General features: G+C 41.6%; 1 protein-coding gene across 1 annotated transcript in view; it reads right to left on the reverse strand.

Moving 5' to 3' along the window:
- susd6 (sushi domain containing 6) overlaps positions 1-24,823 on the reverse strand; it is a 40,252-nt gene extending 15,429 nt beyond the window's left edge. The window contains exons 1-2 of the mRNA XM_074685768.1: positions 24,570-24,823; positions 15,526-15,710 (exon numbers count right to left, since the gene is read on the reverse strand). Of these exons, the coding sequence (XP_074541869.1) occupies positions 15,526-15,667 (142 nt within the window). The 5' untranslated portion in view covers positions 15,668-15,710; positions 24,570-24,823. The remainder of the gene's footprint in view (positions 1-15,525; positions 15,711-24,569) is intronic.
- Between the last annotated feature and the right edge of the window lie 923 nt (positions 24,824-25,746).

Here is a 25,746-nt window from a genome sequence, read left to right on the forward strand (position 1 = left end):
AAGCAGAGATGGATTACTGAGGATTTCAATTGTGTAATAATTCTCAAAATATCCAAAGTTACTGTTTACAAACAACAATGTACACTACAACAGTACTGTTTTGTTTGTATTCAAAATAGCACATTTATGCCACTTTTGCTTTGCATGTTTTGAAAATTACATCTTTTTGCTCAGTGTCATTCAACCGGTAACCAAAATAACACCAAATAACAGAGGTAGAGTTTCTTTTCACCTTGAGCGCCTCACTTCTTTTTGCTCCATCTTGTCTGATAAAACTGCCGTACCAGGGGGGCAGGTAGTCACATGACCAGTTGAAACAGTGACTGATTAGTCATCTCACACTCTCTTACTCAGTCACACACACACAGACACACACACATCACTCACACAAACACGCTCTTTTTTTAAATTAAAAAAAAAATAATTGCACAATCGCACCTCTTTTGCGATTACGTAATTGCATGTGCTGACATTGTGATTGTGATTGCGATAATGGTGCAGCACTACCTAATTCCATAGTACCAAGTATCAATTCAGGTCAAATCAAAAGGTACAATGGTCAGGTACCTTAACACATCCTTGTGACTGAGGGAGTGGAAGAGCAGGCAATTTTTCATGCTGGACATGAACACATCATTGCAAGTTTATACATTGAGAAATAAATATGTTAAATTAAAAAACTTCAAGACTTTATTATCAAACAAATTGAAATTTATTGTCACAAAATCACAAAAGCACAAGTACCGAAAATTGGTACCATACCAATACCATACCGACACCAATTATCAGGTACCAGGCATCAGTACCGCATTGTTTCAAATGTGAAAGGTACCCATTCCTAAAGACATTCAGCAATTAGCATGCAGCTCCTAATCCCCATTTCCACCAAGCGCTTCAGTTGGGTTCATCTCAGTACGGCACGCATTTTGTGGCGTTTCCTTGGGCTAAAACCAGGACAGGTCCCAAAATTAACCACCTGCACGTCCCTATTTTTGGTACCCTTCTGTTGAAGTGCAGTACATACCGATCAGACTCCAGAAAGTGGAGCTAGAAACACTGCAGTCTGTTGATTGGTGGAAAGAATAAAGAAACACATGACCCTGCCAAGTTTAAATCTCCAGTCAACTTCCTGAAAACAACTTTCCTTTTACTTGGAAATGACATCACCACGTGAAACTGCTGTCAAATGAAACCGTGTCACTTTTTTCTTCTTTGTTGGATTTATTAGTGGGGCTCTTTGCCATGCTATCATGCTATCATGTAGCTGACACAGTTATCTGCATCTGGCTTACACGCCGCCTGCCAAGAAGGGCACGGTTAGCTGTAGGAACGCAAACAGGATCAGCCTTTACCTATCCAACCTACCACTCTGTACTGGACCACTCGGTGAAAACAAGGTTATAGAAAGAGGAGAAATGGTTATCTTGTTTCAAACTGCTTTATTCTGCATTTAAAACTTTTCTTGCACTGTCTGGTCTGAGCGTTTCCAAGGTTGAGTGTGAATAATTAAGCTCTTGTAATAAACCTTGTGGATAATGACTACTGGAGGGTCATTCCGAGAATCTTCCAGGTCGACAGTCTAACCTCTTCTCCCTCCCACACTGCTCGGTGAACAATTATCCAGCCTGACTCAGGATCTTTTAGACTTCAATTATTTAACTTTGAGTGGGTAGCCCAGCCGCAGACGCAACTCAAAAAGCCGTCTAGTGTCTGTTTGATGTGCTGCTCTGAGATCCACAGAGTTATCCTTTCCATAAACAGGAAGCTGACCAGAAGACGTGAGTCAAACAGCTGTGGGTTTCCTAAAGGAGAATTTCCAGAGAACTCAGTCATCCACTCCTCTCTTCTCTTCCTGCAGCTGGACACACAAAAACAAACACTCACGCACACACACCCACACACGCGCACTGATCCAGGGTGAGGGAGGTCTACGAACAGACTGATACATCCAGTCTCCCCCCTGCTGTTACATCGCATTTAGCAAGCCACGTGTGCTGCTATTACACTCCATTGTTCCTGAGAACTGAGGGCGGGGTCACGGTGGCAGATTTAAGCAGCGTGCCTCTGAATAGGACAACAGACAACTTTGCATTTGAAGGGTTAAATATGCATGGTAGGCCAAAGTGGGTGAGGGCAAGGGGGAGCCCCATTGTGTGACCCTCTTTCCAACTCCGAGCCACACACACACACACACACACACTGTCCCTATGTAACAGATGGGTGGATGTAAGCGAAGGCGAATGGCGAGCTCCCCCTCCTTTCCCCTGCCATCACTGCTGAGGACAGCTGGGAGGCAGACATTCCTGCTCCTCAGCTTTCAGAGGAAAACAAAAGAGAGTGTGGTGCAGGACCCCTCCTATGTACACGTGCATGTATTTAGATACACACACACACACACACAAATGTGCACACACGCAACCCCCTCCCCAAAAAACTGTCAATGCATCTGTTTGCTGATCAGATTTCAACAGAGGTATGAGAGCTGAGCCAGGGACATTTGCTGAAGGTGAAAGTCAGGGAAATAATCCCAACAGTGGCTACGAGCAGCGTGTACATGGGCATGTCGGTAGCAAGTTGAGGGCAGTTAAAAGTCTGTTAGGGGCAAGGTTATAATAGTTAACTAAAACGAAACTAAAAAGGAAAACTAAAATTTAAAATACGCAAACTAATAAAAACTAGAAAAGAAAACAAAAACGATAAGAAAACTAAAATTGTATCTTGTGTTCACAAAACTAACTGAAACTAAACAAAATTATAGACTAAATGTCCTTAGTTATAGTTTCTGACAATATTAATAGCCTTTAGGATTTAAATTAATCCGACACATTTTCCCAACCAATTTTAAGACAGTTTTCGGCAGTTGTCAGCGCCATACGGCACCATCATAGCAACGTACTGGGACGTGCTTGTTTACTGCACTGACTGGCTGTGCTCTGTGCTGCGACAAAACGTAGAGGAGCAATGAATCTGAGCATCTGTAATAGTTTAATTTCATGTGAGTCTGACTTTATTGTTACAGAGTCCAAGTTTCTAATTATTAAAGTTCATATTATATTGTTTTAGATAATTTATGTTTTTATTATTTTTATTTAATTCATGTTAACATTGTTTTATATAATTTAAAGTAATGTTTTTTTAAATTAAGTTTATATTATTTTCTTGTGTTTAAGGCAGCAGCCAACAGTTCAGTATCAGCATTGACTGAGCAGTGAGCACTATGTTGGACTTGAAAATAAACTGTATTACAAAATATTTACTCTGACCTTTTTGAATCCTGCACCTGGTTAATAAGGTATGAAAAACTAAAACTAAACTATAATGACAAATCCAAAACTATTTTAACCTTAGTTAGGGGGCCATTAAACCAAACAAACTCAAACCTGACACTGGCTTTTCTTGTGTCTTCACTGGTGATCAGAGTTGTTTGGTGACCAGGTCCACTGCAAAAGCACAGAACATCCTGTGCTTCAGTTACCACAACAACTTAAGGAAATCAACTTTAAATAGAGCGCCCATGTTTGAGAAAACAGGAAGTCTTGTAACAAAATTCAGCAACAAATTCTGAAATGACCACGTTCGCATCTCAAGTGACTCCACAGACAACACGTGTTTGTATCATCATCCTAATGAAGTCCAACTGACCTTTCATAGAGCAACTGCTCCAGCAAGTGGGAGAACAAATGGCACCCAGCACATCACGTCTTCACACAAGCAGACTTCACTGATGAGAGAGAGGAATGCTGTTTGTTCAACGAGTACATCAGACTGTAATCTGCAGCACTCCTGATTCAAGTGAAAGCTTTGATTGGTTCTAAAGGTGGATAACTGCTTGTTTCCTGGGCTACTGCAGGTTTCTGACCATTAAAATAAACTTCACCCTGAAGCTAACACTACTACACATCTTCTGACCATAACAAGATGACCCACAAGTATGAGAAGGTACTTTGCCTCAATTAAAATTACTGTCCAGTTCGTAAACAAACCCTGTGAACCAGTCGGGGGTGAATTTCTATTTCTGATTCTGTATTTACTCCAAATCAGTCACGGCTGTCCAGTAGACAAAATTGCAAGCATGTGAAAATATGTGCACCACAAACTGTGTTCAGTGAGCCATTACTTGTGGGGACTTTGATACAGATTAAGCAGAAAAAACATGATCTGGTATCACTAGTGGTGCAAAGGATCATCATTGATCCATGATCCGTTTGGATCGACGTAATCGGTTCGGCACACACGTGACCCGCGGATTGATTTCTGAAAAAAGCTGTGTGCTCGTCCACACACATTTTTTGATGAGCGGAGAAGGGAGGTGTGCAGACATGGCAGGCAGAGGAGAGGAGGAGCTTGAACGCCCTGCGACACACTGGTCATACACACCATGCCGTGCCTAAAGTGATACTCTGGGATGGAACGAGTTGGGTCCTATCACTTTAAATTTTAAAGGAAAGAGATATGCCTATATATTGCACTTTAAATTGTTTTTCATTAATAACTATGTTATAAAGAAGATACGCCTTGTGCACTACTTTTATATATTTAATTTAATAATTAAAGTGTTTAATAAACGGACAAAACTTGTTTATTTATTTATTTATTTATTTTTGTTTTTATTTTTTTGCTTTTTTGCTAATCTGAAAAATGATCCGATCCGTGACTCTTGATCCGAGGAATGATCTGATCTATGTGTTTTGTGATCCGTTGCACCACTATGCATCACTAAAGAAACCCAAATGATTGATCAGATGATGTATATAGGGCTGGTATGATGTACTATTCTCACAATTCGATTCTGTTATGATTTCTGGCGTGTTGATTTGATTTAAACTGCCATTTTCCATAGATATGATTTTTGCGATTTTTATTTTGCTTTTTTAACACCAGACCATGTGAAAAAGTTAAATGATGATGATAATGTCTCCAGATTATATCCATATTTTCCCATAAAATGCAAATCATGTGAGTCAGAGAGAAACATTTCACCCTCTGCATCACTTGCATTTGAAAAAAAAGGGATTGTTTTGACAAAGAATACAGATTTTGATATTGTCAAACAAAAATTTCAGATATATTGATTTTCATTTTTTTCTCCCACCCTTAACAACCACTGTCTGCTAAATGTGCCGAACATAGTACAACCTTCAGTGTTTACAATCAAAGAAGTGAAACTGGGACGTGCTTATTATCAGGTAATCAGGTTCAACTTAAACCAACAGAGAAGCCACCGGAAAATGAGAGGGTTACCAACCGTCTCTTATCATGAGGAAGATACAAAGTACTGTTTGTATTGCTGGCCAGACCTCCAACCCAGCAGACAGGTTGTAGACGCAAACAAAGATATGAAAGTATGTCACCGTTCAACGCCTTGTTGGGTCTTCTGCAAACATGAAGACAACGAAATCATCACCTAAAGCCTTCATTTGAAGGGTAAATACGCTGAAAACAAATAAAATCATGTGTTTGTACATATGTAAAGTCACAAATACAGAGATAAGTGTTGAAATCTTTCTGGACTTAAGCCTGGTTAAGAGTTATGGTTAATGATGTGGACTTCGACCTGCATTCACAAACACAAGCTGTCCCAGATATCATGACATAAAAGAATAAATGTGACAGAGAAGGAATCTTATACCATTTTGGTAAAACACCAAATATTTGCAGTAGGCAGCCAAGAGTTGTTCACATTTAATAATTTCTTATTGATTACCCAAGCACACACACTGTCACTGACTCAGCTGGCAATTTAGAGATGTCTTTGGGGGTCTGATAGCTTGTGCTGGTCATTTGTCATCATTTCTAAATCGATTTAAAGTCAGAGATTAATTTATAAAAGTACAGGCTTATACAAATAAATATGCAAAATAGTATGGTTGGGACACAGAGACATGCACGCCTCTCATAAATCCTAACACAATTATCCAAATGGACTCTTCCTGGTTAGCCCGTACAAAGACCTTTGCTGTTTGGCTGCTGTTTGCCACGGAGAGCTGTTTACAGATGATGTAATAAGGACAGAGGGCATTAGAGTGGAGCTAAGCCAGCTGGGCACTAAACATCTCAACACTCAATCTAATGGACTGGTTATGCTTTGAGAGATAGTAACAGACAGATCAAAACAAAAACAGGAAATAATGGGAAGTAGACAGGAAATATTCAGTGATAATTAGAGCATCCTGCTGGGAACAGAGGACGACGTTACATGGAATTCTAGCTGAGTCAAGAAACAGGGGACATGCTGCTTTAAGGCTTCAGAGTCAGCAAGTATGAGCACTCTGCAGTGTCGACTCTTTAAGCTACAACTGTAATTCTGACCAGCTCAAAAGATAAAGGAGATCAGCTCAGAGTTATGAGTCGGGGACTGCCAGCCCTCTGTAAGGGAGGATGTATGGAGGCAGAAAATAAACACTAGAGCAATAACGGTGCTTTTTCTGATGAAATGCACTCTGTTAAGGAGAAACAGCTGTACTGCCTCCTCCACCCATGAAAACAAGCAACACTCGTGCTGCAGGATAGCACATGTACAGCCATGCCTTTCCCCTCAGATCCTGAGTGTTTTTTTTTACTTTGCTGCCAAAGACTGAGTCTACTTGAACACTTAAAATCGTACTCAGAGGAATTCTTGACAAGACAAAGTTAAAGTTTGACTCAAGATACAAGCTGAATCAACACACACATATATATTTTTTTCCTTTTTCAGCACACTACTGCCAGATTTCTGGTAAATTTCCTTCAGCTCTGACTATTTGAAGCATGGCTTTCAACTGTGGAGGTGATAACCACTGTGACCATGACTTTTTTTGGTCCAAACATAATAGTTAAGCTGAGATTTAGTGCTAACCAAATGGTGATGCAGGCTGCAAAAATAATCAGCTGTGGGTTCTTTAGAAGCTGCTGAGTAGCTCAAGTATTTCTGTGGGCTAGTGTTGTAATGACTGTTTGAAGACAGAGCGTGCAGGCCAAGTACTTACCGCTTCTGCTGCTTCACATGAAGAGCCAAGACAGAAACTTTATTGTGAAACAGCTACAGGAAGTTCAGCTGAATTAGTCACTGATTTTAGCATTTCCTTGAGGGCAAGACACACGCAAGATTTGGATGGCTGTCTTGTCATCAGATCAGTTTACAGTTTCACATTTTCCCAAAGATCTGATGTGAAACTGGTAAAAATCCAGAAAAAATGTGGCTAGCAGTAAAAGCCTCCAGCCTTCGACTTGTCATTAAGATTTCATGTCTTACCCATCCAAGAACCACTCATCCTGTACCCGCGTCACAAGCTCTGACACGGTTGCTCACAGTCTGTCACAGCACTGATGTCTCAACTATTGGCAGAATCAGCATCAGTGTGTAGGATGCTCGCTGCCTTATGTGTAAGCTGATGAACTTGTTTGAGCAGGATGTCACTGTTGACTAACGGTGTGATGAAAAAAAGAACAGCCCACACTGTTGCAGTGGGCCTGAAGACACACATGGTAGAGGAGGTGTAGAGAGGAGGAGGGGGAAAACGAGACAGATGAAGAAATGGGAGACAAGTAGATCAAAAAGAAAGAGATTTGTCTGAATGCATACTTAAGACTGTGAAGAAACAGCTCACAAATGTACACAAGACGTATAAAACGGCAAAAAATTGGAAAACTTAAAAAAAGGATTGAGTTAAAGGATGAAAGCTAAAGCAGAGGCAAAGGCAACATAAGACAGGAGAGACTGGGGGATATATTTAGCAGCTCATTAGTCAGAGATGTCCTCTACTCAGCAGGCTGGTCCCTCAGATGAGGCCCTTTGGAAATCATTATGACTGCCTGCTGCTTCAGACAACCACACACGTTTCACTGGAAAACAATTTGCAAACTGCCTCATTCCTCCCCGGCCTTAATGTAGCTTCAAAATAATCCTCAAGTTCTGGAGAGATGCCCGAAAAAACAAAGCTTTGCACAATGAAAAGTTACACAGTGTTTTTAATAATGGCTGCGTGGGTTTTAACACTGCAGTAGTACAAAACACAACTGGAAGGAGATTTTAAAACTGAATTTTTATACTGCATGTCACCAGAGTTGGCAGTTAGCACCACTCCCTGCTTTAGATATTCATTAACCTTTACTGCACAGTTCCTGTCAACTATAGACCAAAAACTTTAAACAGGTCAGTGGAAAATATTTTCAGAAGTAGTTTTCTGCTTTCTAATTCCTTAAAGGGGACATATCATGCTGATCCCTGATTAAATACTTACATATGATATAATAAATTTGAAAACAAGACCTTTCACCCCCTGAATTTTCAAAAAATGAGATATTGTATTTTTTCTGATATCCTAGAACGAGATTTGATGCCTCTGAAAATAGGTCATTGCCATTTGGCCGCAAGATTACGACCTTCGAGACGACACGAGGATCCTCTCTTTTTATTGGAATAATCTGATAAAGCAGCTCCTCCTCTGTGATGTCAGTTAGTCACACAACCAAGGATACACCCACCAAGAGCCGACTGACTGGGTGCTGGATGCAGGGACTCTGCTCTGCTGAGCAGCTCGGCTTTACATGGTGAATTAGCAGATAAAACACTGTAGTTTTAGCAGACGTTGTAATACTTGTGAGACTGTGATATTTGCATGCTTGTTCTGAAATATAAATAGTTTATTGGTGAAGTCTGCCTATATTTCCACGTATAAACTGTACATGTTACAGTACCGGTTTGACTCACCACACTGAAGCGTCCTGAGATGATCTGTGTCGAGGTGGATTTTCTTCCTCCTGAGCTGCAGAACCGTCCGGGTCTGACTCGGGGTCCAATTCAAAAGGCCGTATCCTACACTCTGCCATTTTATTAGTGCTATCAATGCCTTACGGTGAAGTTTTTGCAAACAGCAAACTCGCTCGGTCTGCCCCATTCAATGTGGCGATTTTGTAAATACTGCCATGCTGCAAAAACCGCCCCCTGGCTCTACCCCCTCCGCCCCTCTGATAGAACCGACCAATCTGAGCACAAAGGGCTGTGACGTTGCAAGGTTACTGGAGGCCATTCTCGAAACGGAGCGTTTCAACGAGATCTTCAGAATGGCCAAAAATGAGGATATTGAGAACGCTATTGTGGGGCAATGAAGGAACTAAATGACTTGTCCTGAGGGCAGAAATGCTTTACAGGCATCCTAGTTTGGCATAGTGAAAAGGAGAAACAAGCATATGTCCCCTTTAACTTAAATACTGGTATAGAGTGACCTATCAATATAGGTATGATGAGAATATATCCAAACTGTGATATAAAACAGCAAGAAACATAGATTTCTGATCAAGTGAAATCTAAATTCAAAGAGAAACACTGCCTTTAAAGTGTAAGCAAGCACTGAACATACATAGAATACAACCTTTGACGTATGATGCACTCTTTACCAGAATCATATTATTCTAAATAATATGTTAACATGACTATTGAAAGGAAAAAAAATATTATATGTGGGCTAATTTATTATGCTATGGCAAATTTTCAAGTGTACTTGCAGATACCTTACCAGAAACACATTGACACAAAAAAGTCAAAGAAAATAATTTCAAAAAGCTGTCAAAACATAAAAAAAACTCCTTTGATATGTGTTGGCTGGATCAATGTCTGTGCTGTGAAGCTAACAACAATCTGTGGGAACTGTCTGGTCAACTAAAGTGAATGAAGTGGTCTTTTCGCTCTGCAGTATCTTTTTCCAATGAGCGTGTTTGTTTTTTTGTCTGCTGAAGCGTTTAAAGTTCCCCTTTGGGGCTTGATTGGGTGAAAGAGCTGTTAAATGACACAGGGTGAGAGCAGGGAGTGATGGCTGGAGTGATAAACACACAGGTAATGAAAGAGAAAGGCTTGATGGATTCGACCAGACTGCTGCTAATGGGCTCTGGTCTCACCTGGCTAATGGCTGGACCCTTAAAGAGAGAGGAGTGAAGCAGAGTTCAGACATCATAGAACAGGGGCTGTGCTGTGCCCTGTGAACCCAGTCACACACACACATGTATACACACACAGAGTGAGTTAGCAATCCTAATTGCAGACTGGTGATCTAGCTGAGCTGCAGCTTGCTGTGGTTTTTCAGCCCGTGGCTCCCAACACCCCCCTGAAAGCCCTCTTTGTTCTCACATTTCAGAGAGGAACCAGTTGCCAACGTATTGCTTTACTCCTGCCTGCCTGCAGACCGTCTTACTAAAAGGACTTCAGGGGACGATTCTGAACAGTTAATTGCACAGAGCCAATTGTCTCCCCCTTTGTAGTATTTATGCAGCCTTTCCAGAAAACTCCTGTGAAGCGAAAGTCACTCACTGTGGTTTTTATTTCACGCACACACGCAGAAGTTTTAAAGAATACGGCTGTTAAAAGAAAAGGGCACGGCTCATTCAGATATTTTCCTCTGTGGTCTGAGAAATGACGCTATGCTAGCCACCAGAGCCTAGTCTGTTATTAGAGAGGAACAGGGAGTTGTCAAAGGTTTTTCCTGAAGCAACTTGACTTTCGAGAAAACATCCCAGTGTCCTTGGGTTTGATACGTGCCAAAAATGAAGGGATCCTGGGAGTGTAATGCCTTCATCAGGTGGAGAAATATGTATTCAAGTCAAGCCAGGAATGTGCAACAATCGATCGTCAAAACAAACACAGATCTCGGAGGAAATGAGAGAGTCGGCTCTCATGCTCTCCTTGCTCCTTTCTTTACCCTGTGACTTCACTTTTTTTGAGGCCCAAGAGGGGAGAGGGTTGTTTCCCGTTCTCACACATGAACATACATAGACGTCACCGCCTCACAGAGAACGCAGCAGGCTTGTTTGTGTGAGACTCCTGGGCCTCACAGGAACTTTCCTGTCCAGCTTTAACTCAACTTCAAAAAGACAAAGAGTTTTCAGAGGGCATCGTTTGTCTGCTGAAGTGGACCCACAAGGATGGTCCAAGCCGATTCGCTTGACACAACACTGTTAGAGCGAAAACACGTTATCATGTGAACAGACACTTTGACGCTCAGAGTTCTCATCTTTACTCTCTCAGTTGTGACTCACTGTCTAGGTCAGCTTCCTCTGAAACAAACCACAAAGGCTCACTGTAAGGAACTGACACCATATTAGGAACTGAGCTCTATACAGCCCACAATAGTGGGTTGCCAGATTGACTCAGAAAAGACATGAAACAAATGATATTTACACTGTGCTCCAGACTGATTCCATTTATCTTGTGCATACACAAAAACCCAAGGTGTTGCTTTGTTGTTGTGTTTGTTTACTGGCACCCTGCTTCAGTGCAGAGGATGTTTTTGTTTAGCATGTAGCTACTTTTGGCAGAATGTCCTGAAAGGCAAACAGAAATGTAATCATACCCAGTAATCACAAACACAAATTTGAGGGAGCTTTCTACATTAAGACAGCTGATACCCTGCTGGTAATCTTGTTTACACAGCACAGCTGAACAACAGACAAAAAAGACATGACTTGGACTGTGATTGCTTCTGAAAATAGCTCTGCCCCAAAAGGCTTTGTCACTACCTCTTGAATGAGGGTATTAACAGATACAAGAAATGGTAGTCCTGACCTTTCCTTTGATCATAAAGCTGCTTCTGTTTGGTTGATGTAAAAGGCCAAAAGGGCAAACTACCTCATTATACAGTAACACCCACAGAGAGGACGATGCTGCATGGTGTTGTCCTCTGCTCTCTGTTGTTTTGAGCTCCTTATCTAGAATGCAAATGCTTTACAGTAAATTTCCAAGTATCATTTTTATTCATGCCGTGCTCTGTTATTTGTACGAGTCTGGGATAAGCCTGTCAGCTCTGATGGAATTTCATATTCATGAAAATTTCCCGAGCGATCTCCAGGCCTGGAACACGTTGAGGGATTACCTGCGTGAATTATGTATGGTGAGCAGGAGAGGAAGGAGGACGGTGACAGAACAGAAGTACTGATGACATGACTCGAAAGCTGGAAGCCTTGCCTTTACTGTTATATGTCCAGTTATAGATTAACTCTACGTAATGACATGATTGTAGCACATGCTTTGGGTTTTTGTACTGCAGCATAAGAAAAAAGCTTGAATGCTCCATCCTCATAAAGAATGAACAAAAGAACTGTAAGGTTTGTTTGAAATACTTCTGTTTCTTCTGTTGTAAAGAGGCTATTTTGTTTTAATATTTAATACAAGTTTCCTTTGTTGGATTAAATATTTAAGATTATGCTAAAGTACTTGAATAGAAAAATGCACCAAAAATTGTGCACTCATTTATCATTAAAATGTAAGGGCTGAGTTTGCCTGACAACCTTTGCATAGGCTATACTCTGGAATTACTAATATATATTCATTTGATGCAAAAGAGCAAATATCAAGAGCCGTACAGCATTTTGAGGAGCTGTGTGCCATGAGTCAGCACGGACATACTATGAGGAAGTGGATCCAGAAATAGGCAATGACAACACCCAAAAATGAGAGTTGGTTTTGTCTTGAGCTCAATCAAAGCGTCATCAGGAATGTTCCTTTTCATGTTTGGATACATAACAACACTAAAAGTAGCAGGCGCTGGATGGGGGTGGTTTGGGGCCGGGTGGGGGGTGGGGGTGTGTGCTGTCTGCAGGGGGGCTGCTGCCCCTGTTGCCCTGGTGTTTTTCCCTGGCGCCCTTGATGGGCCGGGTTGGTGCCCCCTTGGGTCCTGGGGCTGTATTTGGATCCTGTGGCTCTGGGGGGGCCTTGGCTGCGGTCTCCCTGGGTATGGGCGGCTACTTGGGTATTCGGTGACCACCTGACACGCATGTGTGTAAAGACACTCGAGCTCCTGTTGAGACTAAATGTAAAGAAGCGATTGGTCCCATCAGAACATGCTGAGTTGGGCAGTCATACGCATCTTCTCACATCCTATGTCTCCTCCATATCTCACCACTAAGGGTCCACCCCCCTTTTTTATCAAGACTACACATCTCTGGTGTCTCTGGTTTCTTACAGCCTTTACTTCCAGTATGGATTTAGATCAGCACAGCACTTGGACTACTATCTTCAACTAACTACAATACCTGTTTGTTCTTCTCCCAGTTGTCTTATCTTGTCTTGTTGGTCACTGTCTCCCCTTCTTTCACTCTGTGGTGTGGCACGGCCCTCCCCTTCAGCTCACATCAGGGGTTAAATAAAGTTTTATATGATGGAGTAGCCTACAGGGAGGGCTGGTGATGGTCACTATTAGAGCAATAATCGGGCCGATTATGCCTGTCACCGATTTATCGATATCAGCCAAAATGTAGCCGATTATAAACATTTTTGCTCCACGGAGATTCTGTCACTCCTGCTCCTGTGTGTCTGAGTGTTGGGCTGCACACTGCCCGAGTGCCCACCCCCTCCATCCACCATTATCTAATGTAAGACTATAGAAAGACGTTTTAACATCGGGTTAGTTGCTTTTTGTGAGATAAACAGAGATAAATGGTACTGTCATTTCATACGTCCACCATTATCAAATGTAAGACTATAATACGGCGTTTTAACGTCATGTAAGTTGCTCATTGTGTGTTTATATTTTTAATTTTTTTTATACTTACTTTGTTTAAAGTTTGACTTATTTATTAAAGGTGTTTACAGTTTGACTTCTCTATTTATTGTTGTGTTTACAGCTTGTTCTTATTTATCATTGGTTTACACTACAGTTCTTTAGTTGAAATTTTTAAATTTAAGTTCCTTGTTTTAATTTAATAGTGTTCTGTCTCTGTCTTGAATCATATGGGTATTATAATAATTTGTGATTATATACAGTATATATCCCGTGTATATCAATGAATTTATCATATACATCAACCGATATATCGGATATCTGTTGATATATCGGATATTGGTCGATATATTGGATATCGGCTTTTTTTTGCCCTCAGGATCGGCAAAAATCCCATATCGGTCGGCTCTTGTCACTATAGCAGTGAATCATATTCACATATCTCTCACTGCTAGAAAAAAAATGCATTAGTCTTTCCAACCCTGCCACCGGACACAGTGCCCGGCTGTAAAGATAATGCAGACAAGGGGAAAAAACAAAAAGGAAAAAAAAAAAGAAAAAAAAAAAAAAAAAAGTAGCAAGCGCTGCTATGAAAACAAATACAAATCTTAGCTTCATCGTGTTGGCCTCAATTCCTTCAGGCAGTTTGAACACTGGGTCAAGTAATAGTAGAAGTTAGATACAGAACGTGAGTCTACAGAACTGTTTGTCCTTTCTCATCAGTCAACCTCAGAGGTGCAGGTGCATCAGCTCATTTTTCTCTCTGTATAGCACTATCTATTACAAACACTGTGGATACAAGGTCTGATGCATTAAGCTGCACAATTTTACGTAAAAGCTTCATCTTTATATGATACAAAACAACCACGAATAACACAAATTTGGAGCGCACGCATAAACACACAATCGTGCAGCGTACAGAGCACGTGGGCTGGGGATTTGAGGACACATTTCCTTGCTACTGGTAGGCCGTGTGTGTGTGTGTGTGTGTGTGTGTGTGTGTGTGTGTGTGTGTGTGTGTGTGTGTGTGTGTGTTGGATGCAGAACGTGAGTGTGATACCAGCCTCTCTGGGCTCTACATGAATCATGTGTATTACATAAGACACACACACACACAGCCAGAGAAAGAGAGGGAGAGAGCTAGCGAGCTGGAGTCGATACACCAGGGATCAGCCGTACCCAGCCACCCATCTCTCCCCTACAAAAGAAACTCCTTCTGTTGCTATTTCATCTCCTGATACACACATTTCTAATGTGAGAGGTTTAAGAAAGGAAATCAATTAAGGATTTAAAAACATCCAAGAGCTGAAACCGCCCCTCACACGCACACATTTACTTATTCACACATACACAGTCCGCCTCCTCTCAGTGGCAAGGACATCTGGCACATTTCACGAGCTGGCTGTGTGAGGGTTGTGTGTGTGTGTGTGAGTGTGGGAAGCGCGTGTGTGTAGGTGTGTGTTTGTTAGGGGAGGAAGGCACAGGAACATTGAGGGCTAATGTGAGAGGAAAGCTGGCACAAGTGAAGGGGATCAAAGAGTAGAACTTATCTCTATGTACCACCACACAAACAATGTTTACATCTGCTTACAAGTCAGAGCCAATATTCCCAAAATTTTGCAACTCACATTTTGAGGTAATCACAACCGTGCTGTGTGATAACAGCCAAAGCCACCTAACCTTGTTAAAAGCTCTCAGGGGAGTCTAAATGTCACAGCTGATTGAAACCTCATGACAGCGATGTGACTGCAGAAAACAGCGTCTCCCAGTTTCACTCAATAGTGGAGAAAAACTGTTGTGACTCATTAGGGCAGTGAATGGATTCACAGAGTGGGCGAGATCAAGCTCTCTGCCGCTGCTAAGAGTGAGAGCAACCTGACCGAGCCAAGGGTAAAGGAAGCCAATTTAATCTACCTGACCTGCAGGACGAGGGAGAAATAACCTCTATCAATTCACAAGAGACGGTGAAGATGCTTGTTTAGTCAATAAGCATCATGTGGGAACAGAAAAAGAGAGACAGGAAGAGGAAAAGCAGTGTGTGTGTGTGTGTGTGTCTTACCTGATGCGTGACCATGAGGGAGCAGGGTGAAGAGGAGGAGGAGCACAGAGGCAGCCAGCCTGTGGGTTAGAGGAGAGGAGGAGGAAGAAGAGGAGGAGGAGGACGGGGCTCTCGTCTGAAACGCTACCATTCCATCGCACATCTTTTCCTCCGGCGACCAGCGAGAGAGTCCTCTACGGCTTAACCTGTCCAGGCCACATAGAGAGAGGAAGGGATAGAGAGAGGAGGAGGGAGGGAGGGAGAGGATTACTATCAACATTGAGTGAGGATTACGTAACCAAAAGCAACACGGAGAGACAGCAGGGAATAGAAACAGAGTGAGAGTTACAGGCTGGAAGACAGAGAAAGGGGAGAGGACTTCTCTGATCATCATTAAGTAACAGTTGGTTTACTGATTATAACGTCATTAAGAACTATTTGCGTATTTCCTCTCCCTTCAAAGTCCCTTAAATTGCACAAATTCTGCTTCTACTTTTTCAAAACAACCCAGAAGTTCCCCCGAACCCCCCCCCCCCCACATCTTCACTTTCAGCTCTGCCTCTAAGATTGAACCGAGTAAACCTGCCCCGGCGTTCTGCTGTAGATGATGTAACAGGGAAACAGATCCCTGCAGCTGATGAGGAAGCATTAGGGTGAGTGAGGCTAGAAATGTGTTAGGGAGAGGGAGGAGGGGAGGGCAGTGGAAAACCATAACAGTGAAAACGTGCAACTTTTACAGTCAGGGGAGGAGCTACATGAGATGTAACTTCATTTCAAATGAGTCAAAGTCCCGGTTTTTTTTGCAACACTGGAACATACAGAGCAGTCTCGGTCATACGGCTTCTACAGTCTAATAATAGCAAGGGTGCAGTACTTCTCAGCTGAGTGATAAACAGATGTCAGCTGACTGTATGCTCAGCTGTAGCTCATCGCTGCCATATGCTGCAGATTGTCACAAGAACCAGAGTTTGATGGATTCATTATTAAGATCACAATCAAGTGTAAACATCTGAGGTATTTCCTATTCTTCAACCGCTGATATGACCAACATGCTACCAGAAATCTGTTGATAGAGGATGCAGTGTGTCTTGCCGTTCTTTGAACCATACGTGACTGACTGCAAGACATGTTGGAGCCCCAGAGACACCTTTAAAAGTCACTCTGAGAAAAACAAACACAGGCAATACAACTCTTAACAAATCTCTCTCCATGATACAAACTTAGCAAACTTCCTTAAAGCAGTTAAGACTGCACTATCATTACATAAAGGAGATGCAGGTGCATATACAGTCTTGAGAATGTTGCTGCAGAGAGGTTGGGATGAAGTAGCAGTAGTTGCGTTTTTCTGAGGAGCTAGCTTGCTGGCTGGCAGGCAGCATATCCTCGAGAGAGGGCAGGGGGCCATTACAGTTACAGAAGGCTGCTGAGCTAATGGCTACAGTAATGGCATGGCTGCACTTAGAGAGCCGCCAATTTGATTGCAGATCTGCTGCGTGGCCACTGGCACTGCCTCAGACAACCTGGAGCTATTGAGATGAGGAAAGTTTCTGAAAACATGCACAAAATCATATAATGTGTATTCCCCATGTAGCTGATTGTGTTTATAAATGTATACGTCATGAATCTGGAGCAACTTTTTTTTTCCTTTTGGAAGTATATTTGGCCTGGAAAATTACTGAAAGACGAGCTTAAAGTGATACTCCGGGATGGAACAAGTGCAGAAATTACCCCTACAGCAGTGTTACTGTGCAGCAGAAGCCCAGAGCGCACACACCAAACACCCCCTCTCTGCTCCTCTGCTGGTTTCCTCTGCACTCAGACGCGGCCATTTTTTACTTGACCAAAAACACAAATAAACGGACTCCCACCCAAAAAATCTGATATCGGTCTGCATTCACGCTTTATTTAGAGATTTTTAAGCGCGTTACTTTCACACAAAAACACCGCTAAATAAGGCTCTAGTTCTCATCGTGTCGTAAAACGGCGCTGCCTCCGCTGCAGAGCCACAGCTGGCTACGAGGCGCTCGCCGCTTAGTGTATCAGTCCGCGCACGGCGTGCCAAATATAAATAAACACAGGCAGTCTGCCAGGACGAAGAGACACGATGAGAACTAGAGCCTTGTTTTGCTGTGTTTTTGTGTGAAAGTAACGCACAGAAAAATCTCTAAATAAAGCGTGAATGCAGACCGATATCAGTTTTTTTGGGTGGGAGTCCGTTTATTTGTGTTTTTGGTCAAGTAAAAAATGACCCCGTCTGAGTGCAGAGGAAACCAGCAGAGGAGCAGGGAGGGGGTCTTTGGTGCGAGCGCCCTGGGCTTCTGCCGCACAAAATCACTGCTGTAGGGGTAATTTCTGCCCTAAACCTTGTGATATGACCCAACTTGTTCCATCTCGGAGTATCACTTTAAGCATTTTATACGCAAACTTTACGAGTTGCTGAACTGATTGTAAATTTGCTATCCAAAAATCTGTGTAACATATTGCCACACATTTCCCAGTAGACACACACACGCACATGCACACAGGGCAGGGCCACACACAGCTTACCATCTTCCTAATACCCACAGAAATAGGTTGGAAAACCATACCTGCACGCAGCACAGACCAGTGGGAAAGGGAAAGAGTGACGTAAGCTACTTTTGGCAGAACAGTTTGAGAACAGCATTGAGCCAAACGGCAGACAGTCAAAAACACATGCAGAGGACCCGTGCCAGCTATTTGATCCATAGACGCTTCCTCGTTTGTCTACGTTGGAACGATAGCGCTGCTGAGAGGCTGCTTTTAATGATCACGAGGAAAAGTCTTAGAAATAGAAAGGAAAGAAGCAAAGTCAAAGGAAGGACAAAAACCAGCACGTTGGGATGTAAATAATCACTTGGGATGGCATTTATAAAGCAGAGTTGATCTCTTGAGAGAGCTGGGGCCAGAATATTGACCGACCCCAACGTCTGAAAAGTGAAAACTTCGACGGAATTAGCTTAATTGCTTTCGCACAGGAGTCTTGGACAAAGGAGCAAGTCATTAACTTTGTACTTTGGTATCCCTCAAACATATACAGCTTTCCAATTAGCTGTTACAATAGCCTAAGAGCAATTTCTTGCAGATATTTTTCAATACACCTGGTGTTTTAGAGCTAAATTGATTAATAACACAGCAGGAAAGCGACAGAGCGTAAAAGCCTCAAATTCTGATGTCAGCTTCCCTGCTTGTGTTTCCTGTCAGACATCATCAAAGACGGCGAGTTTCACACATCACTTTAAAGGCTGCACAGCTGGTTTCAACTTCTCCAAAACATATCTTGTTCCTGGAACAAAATACTATGTCAAATCACATTATTAAGCACTCGCTGTCTGCCAGGGGACACCGTTTAAGCCCTAATATGAGTGTGAATGTTTGGTGTATAATAGACATGTTTAAACGTTTAGCATCATGTTGTGTTTGCTATTCAAGCAGACGTTGGAAGAAGAGCAAACACAACCTGGCACCTGCAAAGGAACAGAGTCACTTCCTTGTTTCCGGATAAGTAAAGCTCTGTGTGCTCTGCTTTTAATAATTAAACGGTGTGAGTCTCGCAAAAATGCATACAGCCCTATTAAAATTATATGAAGATTCGATGTGAACATTTCAGCTTAATTGGACATCTTTACTCAAGCGATTCACCCTGTTCAAGCTCAATAAAAAAACTGTATCTTAAACTGTTAGAAAGAACAGTCGTATCATAAATGTGTTGCTTTGGACTGGAGCAATCTTAAAATTATTTTGCACATTATGTTGTAATAAGTCCCAAATCTGTGGCTCGTGGTCAGATTAACACCACCACAATGGTACCCTTACAAGAAAGTAAATCTGCTGTACCCAGACATTAGTGGTGCCAAAGTTCTCTTTTTGAGAGGCTGTGTGTAAAGCCAGATAATACTGGAGACTGAATGCTGTAACAGGAGAATTTAGAAATGGCAAATGGAGAAACTGTTTCTCTGAAATGGCAACAAGTCTGTTTGTCATGGGCCTGATGCTGGACTCTTCTTTTTGTACATTAAACATCAAGGAGCGCAGTTTTAATGCTAATGATTTTGGAGAGAGGGCTGCTTAGATAAAGCTCGAGTTGAAATGAGTATGTGATAAGCTAACTGAAATATAAATGTTAGCCACTTTTGATAATTAGTGTAATAGCTTGTCTCTTTTCTGAAGCACAGATGCTAAATGTTGTTAGTATTAGCTTGCTGTGCCCTTTCACATCATTATTAATTGAGTACTTGTGTTTTTTGGCCTCAAAAACAAGTAGAGCAACTACAAATTTAACTGGTAATAAAAATAACTGAGTTGCAGCAATGTTTAAACAGTTTTGCTACTTGACAGTGGGGACAGCATTTTTTGGCTCTCAGATTTAAAAAAGTGCAATATTTTGTCTGGTTAGTTTCCACCTGGGGGAAAAAACGATGCAACCCTCCACTTCAGACGCCATCGAGACAACCAGCCAGCCCAGCAGGCTGCTACTGCAGTCTTTCAGCTGCCCGGGGCTCCTGGAATGCAAAGGGAGCCAAGGAGAGCAGCAGTGCAGGCATGTGTCCGGGAACAGAGAGCACTCAGTGTGCCAAAGAAACAGCCGGGAGGAGATTTCCACCCGATAGGCCCCAATGCTACTGCGGCTGGTGGAGCCCGCCTGGGCCTGCTGAGGGAGCCCAGAGATGAGGCTCTGCATGGCAACATAGAAAGGAGCCTTTGTTATGAAGTATTATGTGGTGGTAAGCCCCACAGCGCCTGGGTATCCCTCTGTACTGCTACAAGGAAGGAGGCTGAAAAAGTTAGGAGACAGTAAAACTACAAAGAAAGTAAGGATAGTACAGAGGAACGCACGTAAGAAAGAGAGAAATGCTGTCATGTTATGTTGACAGCAGTGAAAGGTGGGGAAGGCAGAGTGGGACCGAAGCCAAACACGCTGTTCTTATCTGTCCACACAAGATGTTTTCTCTGAGCTAAGTTGTCAAATAGAAAAAGCCTCTGAACGCTGGACGGGGAGTTATAAAAATCACACTTTGGGTACACAATGGCTGTAACACTGAGAACCATTAAAGCTGCCCATTGTTTATCCGCAAGTCCCTCTGTGAAAGCTAGAGTGTGCACAATGTGTGAAAACAAAACAAGTCCATCCAAACAATGGAAGTCGGAGTGATGATTGTGACACTTAAAAAAATAACACTTATCGGTTATGGACAGGGCAAAGCTTAAAGGCTCTGTAAGACTACTCAGAAAGGCTACTGTTTTTTCCAGGAGAAAGATTCTGTTTCCCATGAGCACCACCACCCACGGTTGTAAAACGAGACTCTTGCCAAGGTGTGCGTTTGTTTAGGAAGCACATGAATGGGGAGTTTATCTTCTTTAAAGAGGCTGTGAAGAGTTTCTAAGTGATCTTGCAAAAGTCTCTCTTCTACAAATGCCTGATAGTAACCCACACTTGAAAATGAGATTATCAGCACTAGTACAACAGGTTACAGGTTATTTCAAAATGCTACTTCTTAGCTTCCCAATTGGGTCGGACAGGACCGGATTGATTTACGGCACCTCTATGTCTCTATGACAACTTCACGCAGGCTGACAAAGTTTAGAAGTAAGAAGAGAGATATGTGTTTTCCTCTGCTGAAAAAGATTTATTAGAGTAATTTTGTAGTCATGGTGGACACTGGAGCCTAACTGAGCTAAGCTAAGCTAAACAGGAGAGTGACAGAGCGCAAGCTAAAGGTTAACACAGCGGCTGAGCTGTGAAAATGTCCATTCCAACCCACATGCAACAGTTATTCTGCATTGGTCTGTTAAAACTTGAGTCTTTCAATAAAATGAAGAGTGAGGATAAGAGTTAGCTCTGCTTGGGAGATGACTAGCAGGACATAGCTAACTAGGATTTACTAAGGTTACACATTAGACATGTCTTAGAGCACCGAGCTGTGAGTAACACTAAATGTACACAGCTACTAAACTGCAGACAAACTGACTAAGTAGGCCTGTCATGATAACAAATTTTGCTAGACGATAATTTTCCAAAATATTATTGCCGATAAACGATATTACTGTCAATATTATTTTGATTTTTTTTTCATTTTTCATTGATGTAATTATGATAAATGGGATAATAAAGTGAGTACACCATATCAAAAGCAAGAAACTTTAATTTCTTAAGAGTATTTAACTGTAATTAAAAGGTCAGGATCTTTTTGATAAAATAAATTAAACAAAAAATATAATAAATTTAACGAACAAGAAAGAGAAAAAAAATACAATGAAAATGAAATGGACTCTCTTTTAGAAAAAAATACATGTCAATGAAAATAATTAATACTAATCAAAAACAATAAAACATAGACCCTGTCTCTAAAGAAAAAATAAAACTTAAAAAAAAAACAACAACAATAAAAACTTTAGCCTAAATAAAAGGGATTTTAAACAGTTTCTGAATTGTTTGTAACATGTACTTTTTCCCAGTCAATCCGTACTGTCTCTCAAACATTTTTAACATTTCTGGCTTTCAACCGTATTGAAGGGCTGCATTTCTTTGGCAATGTAGCTGTCTCTGAGCGCCCACCATTTAGCGCTTTTATTTCTATATACTTTGCCGATCAAAAGCCTCAGTAAGGGCAGATTGTCAAAGAACAAGGCTCCGCTGCACCTCCCTCTTCTTCTTCGTCGCCACTATTTTCAAACAAATGCGACATATCAGCTCGTTGGTGTTCATGAGCTCACACTTTGTTCATTCTGATAAAAAACAAAATATTCCCACACTGGGACTGTGGCAGGCGGCTTAAGAACAGTATCTTTCGTGCCATCACTCACATTAGCGTGTGTTTCCTCCTTACTCCTCAGGATGCTCGCCTCAGCTCTCTCCGTGTGTACGCGCAAGCAGCCCTGTCGCAAAAGATGCCAAAGATCGCATTTTTGACAGATGCTCACTCTGCTATAAATCTGCTAAATCCGCTATAGAACCTATGCACCCCGATGTTAGGAAAGATAGATGTAGTGAGCCATCTTCTCATTCCGCCTCTTTGGTCGAAAGAGAGGAGGAAAACAAACATGCATGCACGTGTCAGTTTATCAAGGCTGGCAAACTTACCGAGGACGTTTTTATTTATCATTCGGTTAATCAATTTATTGATTATCGTGACAGGCCTATGACTAAGTTTGCTTGTTGTCGCATTAGTCTACAGATACACTGGACCACAGGGCTGCCAGCAGTGCTGCATATAGCCGGCTACTACAATGTTTGCATGTTGTCATGTTTCAAACTATGCAACTGTACTGATAAAAAGCTTGCCTCTGCATGTTGTACATAGTAAAGGAAATTTGTTAGGATCCAATCACCATTTATTTCAAGAACAAACACGCACCTCGCTAAAAGTCATTTTCACAACAGTATGCATGAGACTCTAGGCCAGAAGGTGGCGAGGCAGCCCAAATAAAACAGATCCTCCCCATAGCATCTTTAACACTATTTCATTTAAGACAACCTTTTTTTCAGGATAAGGACGAGGTTAAGGTTTATTGATAGACTGTCAAGTTTGAACAGACCACAGACTAACTGCTGCATGTGGGTTGTAACACATTCTATCTCAAAAAGTTTAATCTGTGTTTGAGCCTGTGTTCTATCACTCTCCCGTTTTGTTTTGATTTTTTGGCAGTCCAGCTCCAGTGTCCGCCATCACCTCAAGATAAATCCAAAAGTCACTTTGCCAGCTGGTGTAGTGTTGTCAAAGGGACTTCACTGTAAATGGACTGGCCAGGCTGTCTACAGATACTAAGAAATAGCATATAGAAACAACCAATTTCGGCGCTGGTAATCTCATTTTTAATCATGGATTATGAAAAGGCAAATATATAAAAGTGAGAACACCTATAAAGTCCTTGCAGGGCCTTTTAACTTGAAGAAATATTCTGTTGGCGGGATCTTTTTATGTGACTGAGCGGCAAAAAGCAAGACATGACATGATCTTATCTCTCCAAACAACATGCTGTGCACAAGGACTCGATGAAAACATTGGCTGGTCCTGTAACAGACACAGCACTCCTAGCTGTTTGCTTAGACTGCACATTAGCCTTGAATACGTTCCCCTTCCTGACTTCAGGTGCCTCTTGCTCTCTGTTATGATCATAGGCAACAGCTCACATTTGGTTCCCCTTTAACCTCTCCAAACCTTCCCAGCAAGCAGGAAACGACTCAAAGTTTTATTGCAACATTTGCGAAGGGGGTAGGAAATTACAGTGTTGAGGAAACTCTTCTCGGGGAGACCCTAGCAGCTCAATATTACGTCTGTAATGCTGCAACTCTATCAAACGTGGTCATCTGCCTTCGTAGCAGCTCCAAAGCGGAGTCACACGCATCGACACGTGCAACTGTACTGCGAGCTATTTAAACAAAGACTGTGGTGGGCTGCCAGGAACACACACACACACACACACACACACACACACACACACACACACACACACACACACACACACACACACACACACACACACAGGGACAAAAACAAAGACACAAACCTCATCCTAACAAAGTAAGAAAGCCACTCGCGGCTATTATTACTATTCTTTCACTTATGTTAATATATGCGGTATTCCAGCTGTAACCACATATTATTGTTATCGTTTGCTAACTGAACAACATGTAACACTTTAGTAACGCTACAGCTGTTAACTGTTTCAGATATGACTTACTAGCTATCCCGCTTGGTTTTCTGTCTAATAAAATATTTAACACTTTAGCAAGCAAGGGTACCCGAGTTTAAAAAAAGACTTTAACTTGCTGAGTAATATCAGACCTGCCAGGAAAACACAATACAGATTTTAACATTCGTCAGGGGTTACGGCTAGCTTAATTGAGAATACACTTTGTTAGTTGAGAAAACATTTAGGTGACAACTCATTATTCAAAGTGACACATTAATACTTGTTAGCGTAGCGTAGATAAGTTGTCTTAAAATGGAAATACTACAAATTCTGACACAGTGGAAAGAGAAAGGCAGAACCAGAGATCTCGTAGTGGCCTATCCGTGCTTAGCTTGCGAAAAAAAGGGACTCACCAATGTAAAGGTTACCAGTAAGCCCTCCTCTCAACGTTTCACATTCGAGGCATTAAAGGCCGCTTAGAAGTGAGACACCCAGACGAGAAAAATATAGCGAATGAAGTCATAAAAATCTGATGTTTTCGTCGTCCAGCTCTGTTCTGTTGTTACCTCGTCCTCGGCTCTTTATTCGAGGTGTGCGGAAACACTCGCTGTGAGAACTCTACCAGCAGCTGCCTCGCTCTCGCGCGGTCTCCATGGCTACCTCGTTGGAAGGGCGGGTCCTAATGTGTCAAGGCAAGCACAAGGGGTTGATTTCAAAATAAAAGCATAGAAATAAGACAGTGAGACAAAAGAACAAAGAACAATGAACGATACAATTCATAACAAGAAAAACAAAAACTACTCTTGCCGGATGAAAAAATGTTTTGTGATTAGTCTTTCATGATGAAATATTCCATAACAGATAGACGTTGTCTTCCTGTTTAGTTCTAGAAAATTGTTTGATATCTAATATTATTTTGCTGATAAAAGAACATTCATTTTCAAGTCACAACCTTTTGTTGTTTCAGTACCAATCAGAATTTAATTTGTCTATATAAAGCAAATGTTATTTGTTTTTTTTACAGCAGCTTAAATGACAGAAAAGACATAGTGCAAGATGCAATAATAGCATAAAACATATAATTTAAAACATGTACAAATTTGCAAGTGCGGGCAGGGGGGATGAAAGGCGGTAATACAGTGTAAATCAATGGCTTTCTAACATTATGTGTGTTTAATTTTCAGTTATAATTTGGTTTGAGTCCTAAGCCATGTTAAACACTGTATCATACTCATTTTAAATACTTCCAACAAACCAAACCAAGCAAAACTGCCATCTCACAGATTAAAGGTGCCTTAAGTCTTTCATCTCTAGCAGGTCACATGGAGTCTAGTCTAGTTTCCATGCTGTGTTCTACTGTAAAGGATTGTCTTTGTTGTTGCTGCAGCTGGAGAGACTACATTATCACAGCATGCATATGCATTAGATCTAGACATGGACAAGTATGTTGAAGAGGAATAAATAAATTGAATGTGTATCTGAATGTGCTTAAGGGGCCACTTTATTATCTATGAATGTATACAATGTGTTTTCAGCTGAAGGGACATAAATGTGTAGGAGGAAACCACTGTCAATTACTCAAAGACGAAA

The sequence above is a fragment of the Halichoeres trimaculatus genome, unplaced genomic scaffold (assembly GCF_033239565.1).
Source record: "Halichoeres trimaculatus isolate MK-OKI-2021-1 unplaced genomic scaffold, fHalTri1.1 fHalTri1_scaffold_13, whole genome shotgun sequence".
Lineage (NCBI taxonomy): Eukaryota > Metazoa > Chordata > Actinopteri > Labriformes > Labridae > Halichoeres > Halichoeres trimaculatus.